This window comes from Sarcophilus harrisii, chromosome 2 (genome assembly GCF_902635505.1).
Source record: "Sarcophilus harrisii chromosome 2, mSarHar1.11, whole genome shotgun sequence".
Classification (NCBI taxonomy): domain Eukaryota; kingdom Metazoa; phylum Chordata; class Mammalia; order Dasyuromorphia; family Dasyuridae; genus Sarcophilus; species Sarcophilus harrisii.
This window is the reverse complement of record NC_045427.1, coordinates 263,259,620-263,276,281: the sequence shown is the minus strand read 5'-3', so window position 1 is coordinate 263,276,281 and position 16,662 is coordinate 263,259,620. Positions and strand designations below refer to the sequence as shown.

At 34.9% G+C, this 16,662-nt stretch overlaps 1 protein-coding gene across 1 annotated transcript in view; it reads left to right on the top strand.

The window, feature by feature from the left end:
• Positions 1-16,662, top strand: part of EHD4 (EH domain containing 4) — a 97,395-nt gene that overhangs the window by 32,817 nt on the left and 47,916 nt on the right. The window contains exon 3 of the mRNA XM_031952146.1: positions 4,688-4,785. Coding sequence (XP_031808006.1) covers positions 4,688-4,785 — 98 coding nt within the window. The remainder of the gene's footprint in view (positions 1-4,687; positions 4,786-16,662) is intronic.

The following is a 16,662-nucleotide window of genomic DNA, read 5'->3' as shown; positions in this document are numbered from 1 at the left end:
ATCCACTTAGTTTCCAGTTTCTAGCCGCTACAAAAAGGGCTGCCACAAACATTTTTGCACATGTGGGTCCCTTTCCTTCCTTTAAGATCTCTTTGGGATATAAGCCCAGCCATTTTTTTTTTTTTTTTTTTGTGAGTCTCTATTCTTTTATTGTGAACTCTTTCTTCCTCTTTTTTTTTTCAATATTAAGCATGTATCTATTTATTTATTTATTTTTGTAGTAACTTTTTATTGACAGAACCCATGCCAGGGTAATTTTTTACAACAGTATCCCTTGCACTCACTTCTGTTTCGATTTTTCCCCCTCTCCCTCCCCTCCCTCCCCTAGATGGCAAGCAGTCCTATATATGTTAAATATGTCGCAGTATATCCTAGATACAATATATATGTGCAGAACCAAACAGTTCTCTTGTTGCACAGGGAGAATTGGATTCAGAAGGTAGAAATCACCCGGGAAGAAAAACAAAAGTGCAAACAGTTTACATTCATTTCCCAGTGTTTTTTTCTTTGGGTGTAGCTGCTTCTGTCCATCATTGATCAATTGAAACTGAGTTAGGTCTTCTCTTTGTCAAAGAAATCCACTTCCATCAAAATACATTTTCATACGGTATCATTGTTGAAGTATATAATGATCTCCTGGTTCTGCTCATTTCACTCAGCATCAGTTCATGTAAGTCTCTCCCTCTCTGTATTCATCCTGCTGGTCATTTCTTACAGAACAATAATATTCCATAACATTCATATACCACAATTTACCCAACCATTCTCCAGTTGATGGACATCCATTCATTTTCCAGTTTCTAGCCACTACAAACAGGGCTGCCACAAATATTTTGGCACATACAGGTCCCTTTCTCTTCTTTAGTATCTCTTTGGGGTATAAGCCCAGTAGTGAACTCTTTCGCCATCTGTAAACATTTCTTCCTTGTTACTCAAATGTGTTTATTATGTAATCTTTCATTTCTAAGTCATGTATTGGTATCTTATCTTCTAAATCTAATTTCTGTCAGCTTGCTCTCCAGTCTTCCTGACAACTTTTTGTTAAGTAGCAAGTTCTTATTCCAGTAGCTGGAGTTTATCAAACAATACACAACTAGGTTTGCTGGCTTTTACATAATCTTCTAATTTTTTCCATTGATTTATCTTTCTTTTAAAAAACCAGTATCAAATCATTTTAATAAGTATTTTGTAAGATTGTTTGAGATCTGGAATTCCTAGGAAAGGGTTAAGTTCTCAGAACAGTCTGTTTCTCTTTTCAAGGATTTTTATCTGAGAGTTTGGATTTCTTTTCAAGCTGATTTTATCAGTGTTCCATAACTGTTTGTTTTCATCTTCTTTCAACAACCCTAAAATGTCCACAGAATACAGGAGTGGGAAGTACCTTTAGCACAAAGAAACATTCAAAGTGGAAGAGAGGGTATGTGGAAAAATGATTGTGATGTGGGGGGGGGGGAAGTCTTTGCTAAAAATTTAAAATAAAATTGTCTTAGATACTAACTAAAATTAATTTGATTAAGTGGTATTGAACCTACAACCAGCCCTTGCATACTCCTCCCCTTTTCTTTTTCCTGATAGAACCCTTTGTGTAAATTGTCACTGTTGCGTCACGCCGAGAGTAGTTCCAGCACTATAATGTAATTTTGTTCATCAGGCATTGAATGTATAGTCTCCAGTTTATATTTTTTAACCTCACCCAGAAGCTTGAAGAGGTTCTGGAAAATTCGAAAAATTGTAATGTGTATGGGCTTCATGCCTCTGGAGAAAGCTCATCAATATTTCTGTGATACTAGCTCTTGTAGAATAGTTTCCATTTGTGCTATTTTTCCAACAAAGGGGGAAATATTTCAGTGAAAAATAAGATTCTATTAGAGATTACTGTTGATTTGTTGGCTGGTAACGTCTCATTCCCTCAGGTACATTCCAGTATTTTATCCTACCCCCACATCTAATGTTTATGTCAGCTAAGGAATGAATCAAGGTGGTGTACATTTAACAAGTGGGTTAGCAAAGGATATTTTTAGTAATCCATGTTTATTTTGTTCTAGCAAAGTCTCTTCTCTGTTTAGTACTTATGTTTATTAAACAGACTTTTAAAAAAAAGTCGAAATGAGCAAGTTTTCTTAATTGGACTTGACTTCTTGTTTTCACTTTACTAACTTTCAAAAACCTTGATCTCCATTCTAGTGGGAATTGAATTTTAAATTTGTTTTTAGGAGATCTGTGTTATATTCTCCAAACTACTTATCATTTAGCTTCTCCCTTCTTGAATTTTTTCCAACTGGAGAAATAGATGTAATCCTTTATGAGAGGCAGCATGGTGTGATGGAAAGCACACTGATTTTAGTTAAGCTCAGGGTTTGAATCTCTGTATTGTGATTTACTACTTGAGTTGTCTTTGTGTCCATATCATATCACCTTTCCTGGCCCCAATTTCCTCATCTTTGAAATGAGGCCATTGGACTAACTTTTTTTTTTTCCTAAAGGGCACTTTCTGCTCTTACTGGGACCCCTTGATTTCTTTTATATCCTTATAGAGATGACTTTAAGAGAAATGAAGGAATAAATCTGAAACTCTTTGAGATCCATGTGAGAAAGCTATTTTTTGCTAACATTTATATCTCATGTCCTAAGCCGCCTATTCATTCCTGCATAAATTACATTATGCAATGGCTTTGCTTAGCCATACATATTCTGGTAGAGTTTGATGCAGTCATTCTTCATCTCACATTCTGGGCATATTTACCTTCTGAGTAATGGCCACTAATTCCACAGAGTGGAAAAAAACTGAGTCTTAAGCAAGTTTTTGTAATTTCTGCCCACTGGCATATACAGGAGCTATTTGAAATACAAAGAAAAGAAAGGTTATTAATAATTCTTCAGTATTTGTATGTACATCATGTCCTGGGTAGAATAAACAGAGAGTGAAGTCAAAAGTTTATGATAACAAGAGAGAGTTCTAAGCAAGATTTTCCTGAGAAACAAGTAACTTTTCTAACGCTTCTCTTTCTGTTCTGACAAGTTTTTGTTTTGTTTTGTTTTTTGGTGTGGGTCTGTAATTTTAGTGGTGTCGAGAACTCCCCTTCCACATGTATACATCTAGATCTGTTCTGCATCTCATAGTTTGAGAGAGTTGCCAAGGGCACTAAAAATTCAAGTGATTTACCAAGACTTTCAGCCAGTATGTCAGAGTTGAGACTTGAACCCAGTCATCCAGGGACCCTAGCCAAAAGGCCATTCTTTCTTTCATACATTACTAATCATATTGTATTAGCATACCATAATTGTAATTTAAAATTATGATTATATTCTTGCATTGATAAGTATTTTCAGTTTATGAAAAGACTTATAAATGTCACTTGACCCTTTTTGGTGTGAATATCTTAGTCTCAGAAATGAAATTTACCCCTTCCTTATCTCACTAGAATCATGGGGCTTAGTGAACCAGGAATGTAGAGACTTCCTGCATTTGTATATAGACATGATTTAGGCAGCCTCAGATCTAGTAACTACAAAAGCCTGAACCTGACCTTGTCATTCATGAGAATATTTAAGGTTCTAAAAGGGATTTCATAATTGTGAAGCTTGGAATTGTTATCACTGAATTCTCTGATTACTTCTGTGAACTTTTGCCAGTGTGGAGTCAATTCCCATCATTTTTTTTTTCCATTTGCAATGTTCTTATTTGTTGGCCTTGTGAGTACAAGGTACCTCCCCATTAATACATTAATATTTGGCCAGAGCTCACTATGATCAAAGTAGAACTATGATGTCTTTGAATTATGTAGTAAAAAGTGATGGTGATTGTTCAGCCATGGAGTATATGCTAGTTAAAGAAAACTGACATAGAGGTACAGTGGTTAAAGCCTAGGTTCTGCAATCAGGAAGTCTTGAGTTCAAATCTAGCTTCAGATACTTTTTGAGTGACCCTGAACAAGTCACTTAATCTCTGCCTCAGTTTCCTCAGTTGTAAAATGGGAAAATAATAACACCTACCTTCCAGGATTGTTATGAGAATTATATGAGATAATATTCATAAAGTGCTTAGCATAGTGCCTAGAACATAATAAGTGATTAATAAATACTTGTTTCCTTCCTGCTGATTGATTTTTAGTTTTGTTCATTGTTCATATTGTATATAGTGTTCTCTTGATTCTGTTTTCTTCACTCTTCATCATTTTATAGTCATCTTATATTTCTCTGAATTCTATATATTCAATATTTTTATAGCACAACAGTATTCGCTTACATTTATCCAGCCTTTACCCAATCAATAGGAGACCCATTTTGTTTCCACGTTTTTGCTACACAAAGTACTGCTATAAATATTTTGTTATATATAGAACTTTTTTTTTTCTGTCATTGACTAGTTCTAGTAATGGACAATTGTCCATTATTAGAACTGCCCAGTCAACAGTTTAGTGCCTTTTTTCTAATAAATCAAATTATTTTCCTGGACAGTTGGATCCATTTATAGATTCACAACAGTGTATTAATGTGCCTATCTTCCATACATACTCCAACATTTATAGTTTCCATTTTTTAAATCATCTTTGGAGATTTGATCTCACTTCTTTGTTTTACAGATGTGGAAACCATGGCCCAGAATAATTAAGTGACTCACACAAATGGCTAGTTGGCATCATTCAGATATTATTTTAATTCCATTATTGATACATTTTCTCTTTAGGTTCATGTGTTCCCAGCTACCTAACCAAGTTCTAAAGAGCATAAGCATCATTGATAGCCCTGGAATTCTTTCTGGAGAGAAACAACGTATCAGCAGAGGTAAATTGATTTATTATTACAATCATTCAATTATTTTTTACTATATTGTCAAATATTTTTGTGTGTGTCTTTTTCTCTTTATAAGATAAAGTCAGAAGAGTATGAGTGCTTACTGAATTCTTTCCTCAATCCATAGATATAGCCGCTATCAAACTAATGCTTGCAAAGCTTGGTAGGAAGCCTTAAGACTGAAACTAATAGGGAAGTCACAGACTAATCATAAAGATTCAGAGTTACTAAATGACTTCTGGAGTTCCACAAAATGATGCACTTCAAACAGCTCTGACCTCAAATAAATCTGATGCATCTAAAATACATGACCACTTGCTTGTTTTTTGTATTAATTGCTCACTAGACTTTGGTCTACATAGTAGAAAGCAGGCTGATGTAAGAGCAAGGTTTCCTTTCTTCATAGGCAGAAATATTACTCGTATAACTACTATATCACAGGAAGGCAAAGGAACCTCTCTGAATTTTTTGCTTCAGAGTCCAAAATTGTAACCTTGGGAATTCTGTTTTTATTCCTGGAGAATTTTAATAATGAGGCTCAATAGTATCTCTGAGTTGGATTGCACAAGTCCACCTATAATCCTTGGAAGTCCCTGGAATTCCTTAAATGATGAAGTACCATTTAGTCCCAGAAAAGTAAATATAATTCTCAGGACTCAAGAAGTCTCAGTACAGAAATTCCACTTGGCTAGCACTAAAGGTGTCATAAAAAACTTTTCAGTTATTTAAAGCAATTTCTAAGAAGTTATTTTTTTTTAAAGACAGATATGAAGGGTCAGTCCCTTTATTTTTAAGGAAATGGAATCTCTAAAGATGTATTTGCTTTTTACTTTGAAATAAGCAGACTAGAAATGATACCATTGTCTCAATCATACAATTCTTAAAATTTTGGGTCTTGGGATCTATTTATGTTCTCAAATTATTAAACTTCCCCATCCCAAAGATCTTTTGTTTTATCTATATAATCTATATATCTATCTGTTGATACTTACTATATTAGAAATAAAAAATCTTAGCATTATTATTTTTTCAATGTTTAAACATTGTTATTTAAAATTTTGAGTTACAAATTCTATCCCTTCCTCTCTTGCATCCTCTACACATCCCAAGGTGGCAATTGATCAGATATATGTTATACATGTGCAACCATGCAAAACATTTCCATATGAGTCATTTTGTTCAAGAAGATTTGAATAAAAGAAAAAAAAAAACAAAGAAAGTGAAAAAATAGCATTCTTCAATCTCTATTTAAACAATATCCACCACTTCTCTGGAATAGATAGCATTTTTCATCAAAAATCCTTTGAGATTGTCTCAGATCATTGTATTGTTGAGAGTAGCTAAGTCATTCATAGTTCTTCATTAAATAATATTGCTGTTACGATGTACAATATTCTTCTGGATTTCTATTGATTTCACTATATAAGTTCAGGTTTTCTGAAATTATTTTGCTTGACCTTTCTTGCAACACAATAATATTCCATTACAATCATATAACACAGTTTGTTTAGCCATTCCCCAATTGATGATTATCCCTTTGAATTCCAATTCTTAGCCACCTCAAAAAGAACTACTATAAATATTTTTGTACAAGTCCTTATCCTCTTTTTTGGATATCTTTGGAATAGAGACATTTTAGCATTATTATTATGATAATAGTTTTAACCTTGTGAACTCCCTGAAATGATCTTGGGGATGCCGAAGGGCCCCTGGAACATACTATGAGAACCATTGGCCTAAATAAAATTATAACCCATAGCTGAGTTTTGGGACATGGCCAGCAGAGGAATTAGTTTTGCTCAATTACGTGTGTGTGTGTGTGTGTGTGTGTATGTGTGTTTGATTGAAAAAGAAAACAATAGTCAATTAACTAGAATCCAGAGCGCTCTTAGGACCTGGACATTTTCCTTTTCACTTCCCAGAGGCAGTTAATTAACTGTCTTAAGACAATCAAAACATCTGTATTAGAAATATAGGATTGACAGGATAAAGGAGGTGCACAGAGAGGAAGAAAAAAAAGTACAAAGTAAATACACCAAAGCTAAGCATCCTTTTCTGCTGGCATTTCAGAAATGCTGCCTTGGCTTTTCTGTTAGTCTCACTCCCACAGAACACATGGCAGTTCTTTGAGATCAGTTCTTTGTACAACACTTCTGCCTGTAAGCCCCTCTGTGGTTTCCACATTGGAGAAAACAATGCCTTTGCTTGAATTATGAAATCAGTGAACTGGAAGAGATCTTCCCATGCCAGGCTCTAGGAATAATTGTACTGTTCCAATATAGTTTCGTCAATCCTTGTCTAATCTTTACTGAGTTCTTTTTAAACACACAAATATATCAAGCTGTCAGTGAGTCTTTAGCTCTGGTCTTACTGTCATAGAATATTAGAATTTTAGAGCAGGAAAAAAGGAATGAAAAAATATATATTAAGGGACTCCTATGTCCCTGGCACTATGTTCAATGCTAGCAATACAAGCAAAAAGAAAGATAATCTCTGTCTTCAAGTAGCTAACATTATAATAGAGAAAGACAACACATTAAAGGGAGTTGAAAAGGGAAGGACTGAGCAGAGGAGGGATGAGGATCCAGTGGGGAGGAGGAGCCAGATAAAGGGATATTCCAGGATGAGCAGTTGCTGGGGTTGTAGGCTGTTCCTGGGCAAGAAAGTTCCAGGTGCCAAGGAAAGTTCCAGGATGAACCAACAATAGAGAAAGCATGATTTTGAAGTCCAGAAAGTCAGGGGACTATTGTGTTATGAAACAGTGCAAGGAGGGTAGATTTGAGTAGACTAGAGAGATCCTATTAAAATGGTCAGAACATATTGGAAGAATATATCTTCAATTTTGTTTCAATTTTAATCTACCAACTTCGTTTTAGCCAAATCCAGATTCTTGGTATCCATAGTTTCCTTGGCCTACATTGATTTTTTTCTGTTCTATTGCTTCTCTTTCTGTTTTAAGTAGTCAGTGATTGTGTGAGTGTACATATGGCAGGTATACCTACGAGCAATGGTTGGTAGGTTTTTTTTTTAAACATATATATATTCCTTATAATATTCTTTAAAGAAAAAAGGGGCCCAATTTTTTAGTATGCTTTGAAATTGGATTCTTTCAAAGACACGTTTGTAATAACCTGACTCACATCCTGTGCTTATTATAGCATTGTGCAGAACAGTAGGGTAACATAAAACTTTGGTGTTTTAGAAGTAGATGGCAGCAAAGATTATAACAATAGATCTATTACATTACAATACTGCTTAGTGCAAAAAAAGGACTTTTTAAAGATATCCATCTAGGAAAAGAATGTGTTTAGAATTTATCATTCTAAAATATATTTTATCAAAATATAGGCATTTTCAACTACAATTTCACACAAAGAAAATATATTTTGTGTCTATTTCATTTTAAGATACCAAGAATACTCTTTCTGTCTATGTCTCTCTTCCCTCTCTCTTCCTCTCTCTCTCTTTCTCTTGAGTCTCTGCCTCTGCATCTTTCTCTCTCTCTGTGTGTCTCCCTCTCTCCATATGTCTGCCTGTCTTTTTCTTTATTTTTATATATTAAGCCTGACTTTCCACCATCACCACCAAGTTCTCTTAATAATCCTAGCACCTGTAAACTAACTAAGAATCAGCAGAATAAATTGGGAATAGCTAGAAGCTTTAATTCTATAAGCAAAAAGATTCAGAGAAGTCATCCCTCTTTGGCTTTAATTGCAGCATAAGCAAATCTCTATTCCTCTGTAATGCAATGTCACTTCAGCAGTATTTATTCCTGGGGAGACCAAAAAAAAAAAAAAAAAAAAGAGTCAGCTGGGAGAGAGGAAGTGTTTTTCTTTCAGCTACCTTCTTCTCTATTACCTTTGACTCTTTCCCCTGTGAGTTGCAGGAGTGGTGAAAATCTGAAGTGAATGAGGAATATATTTTCAACTTTTAAAAATTTTAGTCAATAGTATGATTTCTTTTTAGTTAAATCCTATTTTTTTTTTTTACTAATCACGAGTTCCACAACCTATACTCATTCATTCTCTTTCTTTCTCTCTCTCTCTCTCTCTCTCTCTCTCTCTCTCTCTCTCATTATTTCAAGTCTCCATTGTCTTTATTGAGGAGAGGGAGAGTTTGAGAATTATAATGGGCAGTTTGAGTATTTTATATTTTTTGTTTCTGTTCATGAGACTTCTTTGAATAGTAAGTATTTTCTGTATTAAGATGAAATAAAGGCTGCCCCATATGGCACATTGAGATGCCTTCATTGAGACCTTGAAATTCACATTTGGAGAAACTTAAATATGAACTATACCTAAGTTTTCTTCAGGAGTTTTTCCATGGAATTAGGAGGTGCCAAAGAGGAATAATAATCCCTTGGGGGTTGCTGTGGAGATCAGGCCAGGATCAGATCTGGTCTGTGTAAACCCAAATTCCTTATAGGGCAAGGACCACAAGTGATACTAGCTTCTTTCAAAGCCCAGCAGAAACTTCCCCCTAGGATTATTGCCTCCCTTATCCTCTGCCAAAAATCAACTTGTATTTTTTTTGTATCTACTTATATGTATATGTATTGTTTTCTCTCAAATAGAATGTAAACTTCTTGAGAAACCTGAACTGTCTTATTTTTCTCTTTGAATAGTGCCTGGTACATAGTAAGTCCCTAATAAATGTAAGTTAATTGAGCAACTATTTGACCTATCTTCAGCATGTCAGTGCCTCTTGTAAATTTAGAGGCTTTATCTGAGAGGATATGGTCAAATATGATCTTTAATGAATCTTTAATGGTATCTGACAACATAAAAAATACTATCTGTTGAATATTGAGCTAATGAGAATCTGACTATTTCCAGATTGAATGGTATGTTCCAACCTAGACTTTCTCTGTGGACAATATTACCATCTATAAAAATGTTAAGTGACTGCTTCTATATATTAATATGGCATTAAAACTTTGAATCAGGAAGGGTTCAGGTCCCATCTTGGATTCATACTGGTTATCAGATACTGGGCCTACTGCTTAACCTCTTATGGGGTGAGGGATCTCTGAGATTATAATTTGTACCGCAGTCTACCTAGGTAGCATTGGGGGACAAAATGTTGAACTTAAAGTCAGAAAACCTTAGGTTTCAATTCTGCCCCAGATACTTACTACTACTATAATATACTAACCATGAACTATTATCCACAAGGGTAGAGGGAGTAGCCTTACCAAGAAGTCTTGACACTTATGAAGTATCTAATATTACCATTATTAAAGATAAAATCAAATTTGCATACTAGTGAGATGGATGTGGTTGTTTATTTTTACATAAAGAATTAAATCTTGGCAGAATTTGATATATTTTACTGTTGCCATTTTTCTTGTGGCCCCCACATTAAGTTATGCAATCCCATATGAGATTGTGACCAATAGTTTAAGAAATTTTGATGTGAAGCACTTTGCAAATCTTAAAGACTATATTAATGCTAACCATTAGCTATAATCTGCATGGGCAGAAGGAGTATCCTTGTCTGGAAGTTCTGAAACTTATGAAGTCTCAAGTTTGAACGATAACAGCAACAAAAATCATGCTCTCAAAATTCTACTCCAGTGCCACCTTGGGTTCTAGAATGCAATAGGAGTGAAGCACATACTCTTATAGGTCCTTCCACACTTGGAGAAGCTTTGATTGTGGATCAAGCAAAATAAATAAATCAACATATTGGATGTCTCTTGTCTGAGGATCAGCCTAGCTACACTCAGATGGTCGTGACAGCAGGGTGATGATCTTATTTAGCCAAAGGACTCCAGTGAAGAGTATCTGTATGGAGTGTGGGCAAATAAAGGAAATCAGAGATCCTAGAAGTATGGAAGATAGTGGCTTTAGTTATGTGCTAAAGTTAATGGGTAATGAATAAGCAGAAGGGTAATTAGGTTGATAGCAGAGAAGAATAAGTTCTGCAGAACCAGGGAATCAGAACCTCCTTAGAAAATGGATTTGAAGTGCTCTCCTGCCTGAGGTGGTATTTATTAAGCCCCTAACATATATAAGTACCATCCCAGGTGCTTTACAAATATTTCAAGTAAAAGAGATTATAATTAGGGAATTAGACTGCTTATTTGGTGATTCCTGGAGTTGAGGGAAAGTTCTGTCTTAGTCTAAAGGTAGCATGATGATTTAGAGAGTGTACACATCTTAAATAACATCTACTTGGTTGGGTATAGATTAGTGACTATAAAGGAGGCATCCAAAATGGATATAGTATCTATGATATATATTATAGTATATAGAAATAGACATGGTTCTGCCAAATCTCTTTTCTATGCTATAGCTATAGCTATGTGCTATAAAGAACTTATACTGATATATATGTACCCATATATGTACTGATATAAGCCCTCATATAGTAAAGTAGATCTTGTTGTCCGAAAGGCTGAACTTGATTGCTGTCGGTGAATTACTAGAGATGGTACAAGTCCTAAGCAAGATGGTGAATTAAGGGAAGTGTCTATACAGACCCAATCTTCTCTTTCTGTTCCTCTGCTGTGAAGTTCTCTGGCCTTTGTTATCCTGTTCTTTGTCCTTTAAGTCCTAGTCCCAACAAAATGTGCCAGAAAGGAAAGTATTGCCAGCCATTTAATTATATTTTAGTGTCATTTTCAATATATAATTTCATTTAAACTCTTATCCCTGATTTTAGTGTTGTTTTAATTAAAAATATCAAAGAATCTCATGTCTTCAAACTCATTATATATGTGTATGTATTAACACACATTGATATCTATTCACACGTATAGGCACATATGTATATGGGTGTATGTGCCTGTATGGGTTGGTTGTTGTCCTTTGTTCTTGAAGAGGACCAAAATGACATCACTGTTAGAGTTTACAGTGGGTCTTACTGGCTGATTAGACCAGTGTGAGCTCAGAATGCTCTACTGCACGTCAGACAAATAAAATAATCCATATGAACATTTGGGGCTAACTATGTGTGTCTCACTCTGCTTTGGTCACAGAGCACAGCCCTTCTCTGATGAGGGCACACCATGCTGGGTGGGCCTGTAACAGTGATTCCCATGTCATACATTCAATTCTAAAGCTCTCAAGAGAGACCTTGAGTGACCTTGCATCACTTTTCTGACACCCTGTGAGTGCTTACCCTGTGTGATTTCTCCATTAAATAGTCTTTTTGGCAAGTATACATTTGGCATTCAAACAATGTGGCCAGTCCAACAGAGTTGTGCTCTCTGCAGATGAGCTGGAATGCTTCGAGAAAAGGCCTCAGGGTCTGTCTTATCCTGCCAGGTGATCTTCAGAATCTTCCTGAGACGATTCAGAAGGAAGAGATTCAGTTTGCTGGCGTGGCGCTGGTACGCTATCTAGGTTTCACAGGCACACAACAATGAGGTCAGCATTGAGGCTCTGTAGACCTTCAGTTTGGTGTGTACATACACACACACACACACACACACACACACACACAATGGGGAGTAGAGGAAAAACCTTTCCAGTATTGAAATCATACCATGCAACTTCTAGGAAATAGGAGAAATGCTTCTACCTTCCTGAAGCTTCTGCCTTCCAGGAAGGGCCCTTAAATGTATGAAGTATTTCCCCAAAGAGTATCTCATAGAATAGAAGCTCCTTGAGGGCAGAGATTCATTTTCATCCTTGTAGCACTTAATAAATGCTTATTAGTTGATTGAGTCAATAGTGCCTAAAAAGATACATTTCAGTTGTAGTGGCTGGTTCACATTTTCTCCTTAGCAATCTTGTCTAACAACTTGGTTAGACAAATGCTTCTTTTTAAACTGTTCCTTCTTGGAATGGTGAGTCTGGCAATATAACTGAAAAAGATTCTGTAAAACCTGAGGCACGTCTAATCATGAAGATTTTTGTTGGTTGTATTAAAGAAAATAGCCGAAAAATATAATTTAAAGGACTACTTTGAAAGTAGAGTAAGATTGAACCACAGAAGTTATGAAAGATTGGCATATTGGAAATGAAAGAATTTGCTTTTGTACCTTTTAATTATCAGGATATAGTTGGCAAAATTTATTGTTCAGAAATATACTTGATAAAATTAATGCAAGAAAAGATCCTTTCAAAGCAAGAGATGCAGGCTGCTGGTTCAGAAAATGGTCTTGGAAATGGCTCGGGAAACTTTGTGGGTTATGATGAAAATACTGATGGTGTAGAAAACACTTTGGACATGGCGACAGCAAAGGCAGTTATGGAGGTAGAGGTGGTGGATGTAATGGATTTCATGGAGATGGTGACAACTTTAGAGGTAGTCTTAGCTAAGTAGGTAGAGAGGGATTATTATGGTAGTGGTGGTGGTGGACCAGGATACAAAAACCAAGGTGGTGAATATAAGACTGGTAGTGATAATGGTAGAGGGAAGATAAGATGATCACAATGAAAGAAGAAATTTTAGTGTAGTAACTATACAAGCACTGGGAATGATAATGATTTTCAAAATTGTACTGAGCAACATTAAATTATGAGTCCATGAAAAAAGGAAGTTTTGATGGAATGAGCTCATACATTCTTAGGGTGTTTATGGTAACCATCAATCAGAAGTTCTTAGCAGAAGAGGAGTTAACAAGAAATCTGCAGGTTACTTTGAGATAGTTGTGAAGTCATGTACTCAAATATATTATTAAAGGAATTGTAAAAATCAGCCACAGAAGGAATGAAAATCCATAGTGAGAAAAGTTTAAGTAGGAAATCGTTCTTCTTCAGGACTGTCATAGCTATAGTTTGCATGAAGTATAACTATTGATTAATGCCAGGTAGTAACAGTTAAGTGCACATTTATGAAGTTTTAAACATGTTGTAATTTTTTTTCTTCCTTTTTGTAATATTAGGTATATTGTCCTGTAAATTATAGCAGTTGTACCAGGAATATAAAATTAAGGAATGTTTCTTTTTCCCCAAAATAAATAAATACATTTTTTTCTCCTGTTATATTTAAAGCTTCTTTCCTCCTTCTGTTCTAGGTAGAGATAGAAAACAGTCAGGATTATTGTCCTTTAAATAACTGGAGAGAGAAACTAAAGATTAAAATATTTTCTCAATTATTTTTCTTTTCCAGACTGAATACTTATGTGATACAGGAAAAGGATTAATGTTCCTATTTGATGGCAATATTTGTACTGTTATATTTGTTTTAAAACATGGTACAGGACATCTCAATATGAGAGGACCTCTACTCTTTAAAATGTCTCTTAATACTCTCCTCCCATGAATCAAATCTTAGAAGTGGTATCAAGTAATTAACAGTGTACCCTCTTAAATTTGAATTTAAAATCTTTCTCAGATTCTGCTCAGAATCTGGAGATTCTCATCTCCAATTCAGCAAGAAATTATGAAGTGTTTACTGTATGCCTACCACTGGCTACAAGGACAAAAATATAATATTCTTCCCTCAAGGAGTTTATGATTTACAGGAGAAACATATACATGAAATAGGTATGTGTGTGTGAAAATATACACATACACATATACACACACAAAATAAATACAATGTAATTTCAGGGAAGTCTATATTTATGACTTTTTATGGCTGCCTCAAAAATGATCCAAATAAATAGAGTATCCTTGTAAGCAGTTTCCAAAATCAACCAAGCCATGTCTTTAGGAGTTTTATAAGCAAAAAAGGTCCAGATAATTGGTGTGGGAGTATTTTAAATTGCTCCTTCATTTGGTTGCCTGTGATTCTTCCTTCCTATCTTGGGCAGCCTTCAACTCAAGAGTTTTCTTAGTTTCTTTATGATTATCAGCAGATCCTCAGGAACAGAAGAAAAATACACAACTACATTTTTTAAATTTAATTATTAATCTGTGACTTCATTGGTTACTTCCTGTTTGCAACATTCCCTAAATAAAGACTGGGATTTTTTTGTCTTTCTTAAACTTCTAGCGAGAGGGAAATGAATATCCAAATATGCAATAATAGCAAAAAGTTACAGTTTACAAAGTATTTTTCATTTAGCAGTTGTGAGTTAAGCAGTGACTAAGTGGCCTGCCCCTGTCACAAAGCTAGTAATCTGAACCAAGATGGGAATCATTGTTTTCTGACTTACAATTTAAGTCTTTTTCCACTGTAGCAAGCAGCCTTTCCAAGAAGTTTTTATAATATCAATAATGTTGTCCAAATTGTCAGATAAAAGTCTAACATCCTGTAGAACTTGATTTCTTTTTTATGATAGATGCCTTTCCATGAAAGAGGTCAGTGAGTGAAATTTGGAACATTAAATGTTCTCTCTCTATCTTTGTCTGTCTCTCTTATCTCTCTCTCCTTTTCATCTTCTTTCTCTTCCTCCCCATTTATCTAAAAGATAATTTTATTAAGGAAAGGAAGTGGTGAATGAGATGGAAGTTTGTATCTTTAAATGGAATTGTAAGAAAATACAGTGTCCATCCTAATTTTCTTTTCCTGGATAATTTGGTTTGATGCTAATTCTGTACACTATTAGTGTCAACTTGCATAATAACACTGTCTGCCATAATGCAAAATCTCTGAGGGTTTAGTTTTTAATATGTCATAATATCATAGATTTAGGGCATCATAGATTTAGAGAGATTTTGGGGTCATCCGAACCAGCCCTATTTTACAAATGATGAAATGTCATTTAGGTTGTAAGAGGAAGAATCAAGATTTGCACCCAAGTCTTTTGACTGCAATCCAGCACTCTTTATTTTGTACCACTCCCTAGCATGTGCTTAGAGTTTTCCTTAGACAACTGTCCTATATCTTCTCTGTGGCTCTTATTATAATGCTAGTGTCTTTGTTAAGATGTTTGAAAAGAGAGGAACATCTAAAAATTTAAGATGATCTTTTCAGAACCTAAGAAGCAAATGCAGTAGATAAGGTCTTGGACAAGACTAGTCTTGTGTTCATGCTTCCCCTTAAATTACCAAAAATGGCAACCACACATTAAATATTGAATTATTATTAAAGAAAGAAATATCAAATAATAAATATTATTAAACATTTTTATGATGTATAACAGGGTCATTAATTTTGAGCTTATGGGAACTTAGAGGTCATCTAATCCAAGACCCTCACTTTATAAATGAGAAAACTGAGATCCATAGAGACTAAGTAGCTAAAGTCACACCAGTAGTAAGTGGCAAATCCAGGATTTGAAGCCTGGTTCTCTGATTCCAATTCCATGCCCTTTCTAGTATCCCTGTGGTTTTCAAAGGCAATTGTAGATTTAGTGTTAGAAAAGTCCTAGATCAGTTGGAGAATAGCTGAATAAGTTATGGTATATGAATATTAACGAATATTATTGTTCTATAAGAAATGATCAGCAGGATGATTTCAGAAAGGACTGAAGAGACCTGACGCTAAGTGAAATGAGCAGAACCAGAAGATTATTGTACATGACAACATCAATATTATATGATGATCAATTCTGATGGACATGGCTCTCTTCAACAAGAAGGTGATTCAGGCCAGTTCCAATGGTCTTTTGATGAAGAGAGCCATCTACATCCACAGAGAGAACTGTGGGGACTGAGTGTGAACCACAACATAGTATTTTCACTTTTTTGTGGTTGTTTGCTTGCATTTTGTTTTCTTTCTCTCTCTTTTTTTTTTTTTTTGATCTGATTTTTCTTGTGCAGCATGATATTTGTGGAAATATGTATAGAAGAATTGCACATATTTATTTAACATATATTGGATCACTTGCTGTCTAATGAGGGGGTGGAGGGAAAGGGAGGGAAAAAATTTAGAACACAAGATTTTGTAAGGATAAATGTTGAAAGTTATTCATGTATATATTTTGAAAATAAAAGGCTTTAATTAAAAAAAAATGAAAAGAAAAGTCTTTAGAGGTCAATTGATCTTAACCGTTCACTTTATAAAAGAAGAAACTTTGGCCCCATG